Source organism: Acinonyx jubatus, chromosome A3, assembly GCF_027475565.1.
Source record: "Acinonyx jubatus isolate Ajub_Pintada_27869175 chromosome A3, VMU_Ajub_asm_v1.0, whole genome shotgun sequence".
Lineage (NCBI taxonomy): Eukaryota > Metazoa > Chordata > Mammalia > Carnivora > Felidae > Acinonyx > Acinonyx jubatus.
This window is the reverse complement of record NC_069388.1, coordinates 5,194,073-5,203,051: the sequence shown is the minus strand read 5'-3', so window position 1 is coordinate 5,203,051 and position 8,979 is coordinate 5,194,073. Positions and strand designations below refer to the sequence as shown.

At 51.0% G+C, this 8,979-nt stretch overlaps 1 protein-coding gene across 1 annotated transcript; it reads left to right on the top strand.

Annotated features, from left to right (window-relative positions):
- Nucleotides 1-877: 877 nt before the first annotated feature.
- Nucleotides 878-7,349, top strand: CA3H20orf85 (chromosome A3 C20orf85 homolog). Its single transcript, XM_015086495.3, has 4 exons — nucleotides 878-1,004; nucleotides 2,923-3,004; nucleotides 4,932-5,033; nucleotides 6,892-7,349. Exons 1-4 carry the CDS (start codon nucleotides 937-939, stop codon nucleotides 7,051-7,053), a joined length of 414 nt encoding a protein of 137 aa, XP_014941981.2. The 5' UTR covers nucleotides 878-936; the 3' UTR covers nucleotides 7,054-7,349.
- The last annotated feature ends 1,630 nt before the right edge of the window (nucleotides 7,350-8,979 follow it).

Here is an 8,979-nt window from a genome sequence, read left to right as displayed (position 1 = left end):
CCAAGTCTGTCCATTAACTGTTGTCTCTTAGACCCAGTGTCCAATTCCAGGCCTCTGACAATGTGCGCTGGTGGAAACCTTGGGAGATCACCAAGTCAGTCAGTGAACCGATTGAGAACCCCAGTCGCGAAGGGTTCGTGTTGATGGGCATGAAGGAGGGTGTGGGTGTGGGGTGTGCAGACCATATTATCTGTGCATTTCATGCAGAGGATTGTTATAAATGAATACCAGCAGAAATGCATACATATGCAATGCTCTCCCCAAGCCATGTGCAGGAATACTCGGGGCAGCACTGGGGTGGCCAAAACCCCAATCCCCACCCCGGCTGCAGCAGGATAGACTTCGGGAGTGGAAACGAACAAAGAACACGCCCAGGCACGCACAGCAAGGTGGATGAACCTCTCAAACACAACCTTGGGCCCTGGACGAGTCACTTCTGCAAAGTTCAAATGCCAGGGAAACTAATCACCCCCCAGAGAAGTGGACAAGGCGAGTGGGCTGGAAGGTCCTAGTTGATAATCCAGACCGTGGCTTCGGGGGGGTGCGTTCCTCTGTGACAGAATTCATCAAGCTTGGTACATTTAGGATGGGTACACTCGTGGGTGTGCGTACTTGCCTCGCAGGCCTAAATTTTAAAGGGGGAGGGTGGTGAGGCGGTGAGGCTTCCCTAGGGCTTCCTGCACAGAAGGGCTGCCGCCGCCGCCAGGGCCAGGCAGGTGGGCAGGGTGGTGGGCGGAGGGCTCGGAGGCGGGCGGAGGAGGGCAGCGGGCTCACGGACTCGGCAGGAGCCTCGCGCCGGCACCCCGCGCCAGGTGCAGCACAGCCTCCGCCTCCGCGTCCCGCGTTGCTGGGCAACCGGTCTCCCTGGCGACGCGAGACGCCGCCGAGCCCAGGGCTGGTGCGCGCCCGCCGGGAGCCCAGAGACCAAGAGCCCACATGACGCAGAAACCTCTCAGCACCGCTGCGGCCGAGCGCATGAACCTCGTGGCCCAAGACGAGATCTGGTAACGCCCGGGATCTCGTACCCCGGTGGGCGGGGCCGTTCCCACCTCGAGCGTGCACACCTGGCGGCCTCAGTTTCCCCTCCAGCTCCCGGAAGCGGTCGACCTCCGGGCGCCAGGACCGTGCGCTGGAGGTGGTCTGGGCAACGTCAGGGACCTGAGGGCCACCAGAAAGCCTTTCTCCTCTTAGGCCCACCACGAAAGATAAAAGATACTACATCTGGTTTTGCAATCATCTGCAAATCTTTGCTTGTTGAGCCGACCAACATGTTATTTTTAAGATTTACCAAATTACAAAAAAAATAATAAAACAAATATCTTAATACTTAATTTGAATGAGGTATGCATAGGCTCTTTACATTCTTGATTTTCCTGCCTTTTTAAATAGTAAGAAATTTCAATGTAAAAAACCGATCCATTTTCTAAAAGGTTTATGTTCAGCAGACATTTGTAATGGGTGTTTTTATTCGGCATTCTATTGAATCGCTAAATATACCATCTCTCTGAAGTTTCCACCAATATGGGAGGTTACTAATTTAGATGCAAGTAAGTGAAGTTGAGTAACAATAAAGCATAATTGCTTACCCGTAAACTTCAGTTATCCTGCCGGCCATCTCTCTGATTTTTATCATTTCCTTGGAAAACCTGCGTTAATCACTTCATATTTTTCTTTAAACTGGCTTTCTTTTTGGCTCAAATTTATTTTTATAGGAAACTTTACCTCTCTCTTGTCCATGGGAAGCCAGGATCCTTTGCCATAAAATACACAGCTATTCATTGGTTTTTATCTTTGTCTCAGACACCTGTAAGACTGCTGTGGCAGGTATGTTCCGTCCGTTTAAAATGCCCCTCCGTCCCTTCTCCACCAGACAAACTCATACTCATCCTTCAGGACCCAAATCAGATGCCCCCTCCTGTGTGAAGAGAGCCGGTTCAACCCTGAGACGGTTCTGTCCAACATCCAAAGCGGCTACTGAGCCAGTGGCTGGCCCAAATTGGAACGAACTGTAAATGTAATATAAACAACAGATTTCGAAGATTTCATACCCCCCAAAGAAACTACTATTAAAATTAACTTCAGCTGTTTATTTTCACTTTTTCGTTAGTGTGGCTTCTAGAAAATTGTTGTTATGTACGTGGCTCATACCTGAGGCTCACATTATATCTCCATTAGACTAGACTCTGCTTTAGATGCTCAGTGCCCAGGGCAGAAAGCTTGTTCGGGACCTCCAGAACGGTCGAGACACTGGGCGCTGGAGGGGTGGGGGGGTGGGGGTGGGATGGGGGTGCAGATACTGATTCCAAAAGAGGAAAAGAAGCTTGAAAGTCAAAATGAGTAAATGTTTAATTAGATGTGCGCAAAATGTGACACACCAGCCCTCAACTAGTAGGTCACTGTATATAAATCATATTTACTGTGGAGCACAAGCAGGGCCAGGATTAGGGCGGGGCCAGTGGGGGACCTGGGGGGCAGTATTTAAGGAGGGCTCATTCTCAAGGTCAGGCCATGCTGGCTCTGCACTTGCCAGAACCTGGAAGTGAGCACCCCTTAAATTCTGCGCTCCAGACGCCTCACCCCACCTCACTCACTTCACCAAAATAAGGATTCTAATACCTAGATGGCCCCTCGGGCAGAGCCAGCCCCAAGTCTTGTCCCCAGCATGCCATCCAACCCATACCTCTGGTTCTTTAGACGCCTGTCACCCCTCGTGGTCCCCAGAGACCGGGACTCCTGCTCCCTCTGGCACCCAGCTCCCTTTCTGGCACAGAGGCATAGTTCAGTGAATAACACGCATGGAAAAAAGTAAAATTTTCCCCAGTGGACCTTTTAGAGTTTGCTACTTTAACCTTTTTCCAATGCCGCCCAGCACTTAGGACCTTTTGTTTTGTTTGTTTTGTTTTGTTTTGTTTTGTTTTTCAGGAAATACCGCCTGAAAGCTGAAACCGAAGCGCGGCAAAACTGGGCCCAGAACTGGGGATTTTTAGCAACCCCTCTCGAGGAGGTAAATAGAGATTTTATGAGCCCAGAGGTTATAGAATTGATTATTTCAAAGAATAAATGGTTAGGAAGTGCATAATTTGTAAGAATAAAGTTAAACAGAGTGTTGTATACGAAAACCGGTAACTGAAACCTATAGGTTCCTTCCTTTCGCGAATTTATTGAGCACTTACTACGAGCCAGCCATGTTCTGGGTGCTTCATCCGAACCGGCTCGTTTAATCCACACAACAACTCTTGCACAGAAGGGAGTGCTGTTTTATGCCCATTTTATGAATTAAGAAATTGAGCTCCAAGACTTGCAAAGTCATACAGTTAATACAGGGAAGCACCAAGGGGAGAAACTGGTCTGCCTGGTTGCAGGGCCACTTGGCCTCAGACTACCCATCTGTCAAATGGGTTGCTAGTCCTCAAGCGGCCTCATTGGGTGAGTGTGTAGTTCAGATGGGACGAGAAGTAGAAGCTAGGTGAATATATAGGGATTACCGGGGAAATATTCTAGGTATTTCCTAAACCAGCCGGGTAACAGGAACAGGCAGAAGGGCCAGGCGTAATTACCAGGCAGTGGTAGATGTGACGTAGAAACCCCTGGGCCCATGCAGAGCTCATCAGCTCAGCTGAGTGCTACTTGGTAGACAGAAGTGCAGATCCCCCGTGGCTCAAGAGAGTCCAGAAACCCACACGTTTAAATGAAATCTGGCCAGGGGCGCCTGGCCGGCTCGGTCGGTGGACCGTCCGACTTCGGCTCAGGTCACGATCTCGCCGTTCACGGGTTCGAGCCCCGCGTCGGGCTCGGGGCTGACAGCTCGGAGCCTGGAGCCGGCTTCGGATTCTGTGTCTCCCTCCCTCTCTCTCTGCCCCTCCCCACTCACTTCCTCTCTGGCTCGCTCGCTCTCTCAAAAAGAAAAAAAATATTTCTTTAAAAAAAAAATTTTAAGTAAAGAAATGAAATCTGACTCTTGAGTAGTGGCTCGGGTCTGTAAATCACCTTACAGATGTAAAATGCTTGCATGGGCTTCAGTGGGACGGTGGCCACCAGACTACAACCTTTCTTTCTTTATGTTTATTTATTTATTTTGAGAGAGAGAGCGAGTGGGGGAGGGGAAGAGAGAGAGGGAGGGAGAGAATCCCAAGCAGGCTCTGCACTGTCAGCCCAGCGTCTGACGCCAGGCTTGATCTCACGGACTGCAAGATCATGACCTGAGCCAAAACCATGAGTCGGACACTCAACCGACGGAGCCCCCCAGGCGCCCCATGACCACAGTCTTTCAAACTACCCCCAGGACACAACAACCCGGAGACCACATTTCTTGGGAGGGACTGTGGAACGACACAAGAATCACATAATTCCAAACCTTCGTGATTCAGGGCCGTGTAACCCCATTCGTAATTCACCCCACCCGCTAGCTTTCAAATTATGCCACTCTTAATGAGTTTTTTTTAATACTTACAGAATTCTACAACTTGAGATTTTATGCATAAGATGAGTCCTTATTAATACAAAATGCATAAAAAGAGTCTGTATTAATATTCCTCACATGTAATTAAATTGGGATCTCGGAGTTCGAAATCGCTTTAAAAATTAAAAGCGGGGATGGGGACTCTCCTCTAATATTTTAAAGACTGGTCCTGGAAGCTTGTTGGCAAGTTTTTGAGTCCATAACCTGTGAGGTTTTCCCAAATTACGACGCGGGAGTATAAATTAGCAGGTGTAAAAGCTGATACAAGGCAGGGCAGTCAAGCGCCGAGTCCCAAGGCTGAGCTGTCGGTGCCGTCTGCCCCTTTCTCACGGTGTGATTCCTCCAAGCTCCCCAACGTTTCTGAGCCCTGCTTCGGTCACCTGCAAACGGCGGCCTTCCCGGGGGGACGGGGACGAGACGGCTCCCACCAACCTCAGTCTGAGGCTTCCTGTCTCTGGGGATTGTGTTTCAGTTGCTCAAGGGTGACGAAGAACCCCTCACCCCAAAGCCCAAAATCGAGCTTCCCGAGCGATTCCGCATCCGGCCCGTGACCCCAGTGGAGAAATACATCAAGGTTCGCCAAGTCGTTTTGAATACTTATTTTCCTAAGTAAGAAATGAGCCCTGCAGGGAACTGTGTCCGCGGTAGGTAAGGAGGCGGTGGCGCCCAGCAGGGGGGAGGCCCGTTTCCAGGCCCTGTCGGAGCCCCCGTGCGGGGAACACATCAGGCTACTTGTCCCCACACGACACTCGCGAGGACCTCTGCGTCCAGCGCTGCAGAAGCAGAGGGCGGCCGAGAAAAGGATGGGGTTGGTCCCGTCATTCAGCAAACACTTCTAGGGGCTGGGCCCGAAACCGGGGCGGGGGAAGGACTGGGCCCAGACCACCGGGATCCAAATCCTGCTCAGCTGCTCACCCTCTGCGTGGTCTTGTGCGTGTCCGATTGCCCTGTGTCTCCTTTCCCCCCTGTACAATGGGGGTTAACGAAAGCACCTATTTCAGGGAATAGTGTCGGGGTTCCGTGGGAGAACACCTGCGAAGGATTTGAAACATTACCCGGTGGGTTTTAGAGAGTTCCAATGACGGTTAGCTATTGGTGGGTGCCAGGGGCTTGCTTGGGTAAACAGTGGTAAACAGGAAGAAAAGACAAGGGGGTGGGGAGGGGGGGCCCACATGAAACAAGAAAAGCAACACAATTGTTAGATGCTGTGCTGAATGCCATGGAGGAAAGAGACAGGTGAGGTTTTAGAGGATAACAGAGGACAGGGTGATGCCCTTTGAGCTGAGGACTGAAGGATGACAAAGAGCCAGCCCTGGAAAAGCTTTCTAGGCAAAGGGAACAGCACGTACAAAAGCCCTGAGGCAGAACAGGGCCTTATTTCAAATGGAAGGGGAGAAACTAACGTAAACATTTGCCCTCGTTTTCCAAATATTTCAAGTCTGTCCAGGGAATTGACGAACAAAACGGTGGTTTTTCATTTCAGACAGAGCCTCATTTTCCTTCGGTCTTTAATTATATTCTATCACTTTTCATTCTTGTAGCCTCTACAGTTTGGGGGCGGGGGAGTGTGGGTGCATGCACACACGTTTCATAAAGCCTCCTGAGGAAAACGGGAGTATTTGTAACCGCCGGGATACCATCCGACAATATTGTTACATATTTTATAAAGGGGGATGTGAACTTAATATGTCTTTTTTTAAAATGTTCACTTACTTTTGAGAGAGAGACAGAGCAGGGGAGGAGCAGAGAAAGAGAGAGGGGGGAGACAAAGAATCCCAAGCAGGAGCTCTGTGCTGTCAGCGCAGAGCCGGCTGTGGGGCTCGAACTCACAAACCGGGAGATCGTGACCTGAGCTGAGATCAAGAGTCGGACACTTAACCAACTGAGCCACCCAGGTGCCCTGATATTTCTGAACCTTACTTTTTTTTTTCTTTTTGCTCTTTTATCAAATAAAAATTATTTTCCCAGGGGCGCCTGGGTGGCCCAGTCGGTTGAGCATCCGACTTCAGCTCAGGTCATGCTCTCGCGGTTCCTAAGTCCGAGCCCCGCATCGGGCTCGCTGCTGTGAACCTGTCAACCTGTCAGCACAGAGCCCTTCTCAGATCCTCTGTCTCCCTGTCCCCCGCTTGTTCTCGCTCTCTCAAAAAATAAATAAAAACATTTATTAAAAAAAAATTACTTTCCTGAAGGTCATGGGTCAGTGTGTGAGGCATGACCAGATAAAGAATCACCCCTGGCTTCATGGTTTTGTGGCGAGAAGCGAGTCTCGGGGTCCAGCTGACCGGAGCGTGCATACCTTGGGTGCACCTCACTTAGGGAGACCTTCCTGTCCTTTCCCCATCGGGCCTCACGTGCTGATCCTGGTGCCTCGGTGGACACGCCCCGTGTCACTGTAGCCCAAGGTGGCTAAACCCCCTACGTCTCCATTCCAGATCCTTCCGTCCCCGCCAGTCCCGAAGACGACCCAGGGCTTCATCGGCTGGAGAGCCGGGGTGCCAAGCCTGAACAAGGGTCTGGCGCACGCTTTTGAGATCAGGAGCTGCAAAGGGGCGTATGCCAAAGAGCTAAGCTGGCCGGAGCAAGGCATCCACTGAGTCCAGAGGCCAGCCGCTGGGCACCTGCCGGCCGAGCACCAGGCCGCTGATGTCGAAGCCAGCGCAGGGAGGAGCTCCCCAGCCCCCCCTCTGCAGATACAGCTCCCCTCCACGTTTGCTCAGGGGATGTTGCAAAGAACACAAAACAGCCCCTTGACATTTTCAGTTCATCAACACCTCCCCTCCAGAACATTCTCCTGACACACTCATTCCTGGCTAATATAATGAATAAGGCAAAACAGAGTCTCTGAATTCTGTTTTGATACCTTGGGAATCTCTACGTATGGTTTTTAAAAAACAACGTGATTGAATTTTAAGAATCAAATTTTGTCTGGGCCCTTTATTGTCAGTTTTGATCCTACCTGTCATCGTCCGTCCAATGTGGCGTATGGATATGTATTTGTATATATACATACATACAACAGAATATTACTCGATGATCAAAAAGAATGAAATCTTGCCATTTGCAACAACGTGCACGGAACTAGAGGGTATTATGCTAAGCGAAATAAGTCAGTCAGGAAAAGACAAATACATGATTTCACTCATGTGGAATTTAAGAAACAAAACATGAACATTGGGGAAGGGAAAGGAAAATAAGATAAAAACAGAAGGGAAGGCAAACCATAAGAAAGTCTCAAATACAGAGAACAAAGTGAGGGTTTTGGGAGGGGAGGTAGGTGGGGGATGGGCTAGATGGGGGATGGGGATTATGGAGGGCACTTGTTGGGATGAGCACTGGGTGTTACATGTAAGTGATGAATCACTAAATTCTATTCCTGAAACCATTATTCCACTAACTGTTAACACGGATTTACATAAAATTTTAATAAAATAAAATAATAAAATAAAACCTCCCCCACTTACCCGCCCCAGCCACCCTGTCACAGCACCTACAGCAGCCGAGCTGGCCAAACCAGGCCGTGTTCCTTCCACCGTGGACATGTGATATTGACCCTTTGGTTAACATTTTGCTTCTGGTCCCTGACGGGCCCTGAGGCTTTGTTCCAGGGCCTGCAAATGAGGGATAGAGGTAGGTATAGAAAGTGGGGGCATCCAGGTGGTCAGAGAGTGCCAGAAGGAAAAGCCAGCATGCTCACAGGCCCCTCCATCCGGGCCCCAAGGAGAGTTTGTAAGAGGCTTGTGGAAGCTGGTGGGTGTTTCTGAGGAGCAGACCTGGAGGGGGCAGGACAGGAGGGGCCATGCTCAGTCATCTGTCCTCCACGGAGACACGGTCCTTCCCCCTTCAGCTCGCACGCGTCACTGGTCACAGTCCTCCCTGTGTTTGCTTGACTGGGGCCGGGGTGCGGGGACTTCTATATGGCTCGATCCGCTTACAAAGCCCATCCACCCACTCCTTTCCTGCTCACCTTCCCGTCCAGGCATTGGGCGTGCTTTACCAATCCAAGAATCCCTCATCTAGAACCTTCCCCCAAGCCTCAACACTGGCCTCTCCAGCAGGCTCCTAAACGGACTCTGACTTTGAGAGCACCAGATACGAGGGGGACAGAAATCCTACTGAATCTGGGCTATGCCCTGCAAGGCGGGGCTCGGAGCCTCTAAATCCTAGAAGCCTCCGGAAGAAGAGCTTCTCGTGTTGTTCGGAGACGTCGTTCTCTGGAAGGTCTGCGGAACGTGACCTGATTGACCAGCCTGCCTACTCCAGGGCACTGACTGCAGACACCTTTAAAGCCAGCTGCTCGGGTACTGAGAACAGAGCCGCATGGCCAAGTTCACCCGCAGCCACCGGTTGGTACTCCCCCCACCCCACAGCCCTCCTCCAGCCCAGACTGGGCGACTCAGGTGCTCATGGCTTCACCCGGAAGAGCCAGAACAGAAGCAGCCTCCGGGAAGTCTTTCCAGCCTCCCTGAGCAGGGGCACCCCCACTAATCACCTGCCACCCCGGCCGCAGCCGCCAGGAAAGC

Coding starts and splice junctions, on each gene's coding strand:
- CA3H20orf85 (XM_015086495.3), top strand. CDS start 937: ATGACGCAGAAACCTCTCAGCACCGCTGCGGCCGAGCGCATGAACCTC. Junction 1,005..2,922: donor GTGGCCCAAGACGAGATCTG/GTAACGCCCGGG, acceptor TTTGTTTTTCAG/GAAATACCGCCTGAAAGCTG. Junction 5,034..6,891: donor CAGTGGAGAAATACATCAAG/GTTCGCCAAGTC, acceptor TCTCCATTCCAG/ATCCTTCCGTCCCCGCCAGT.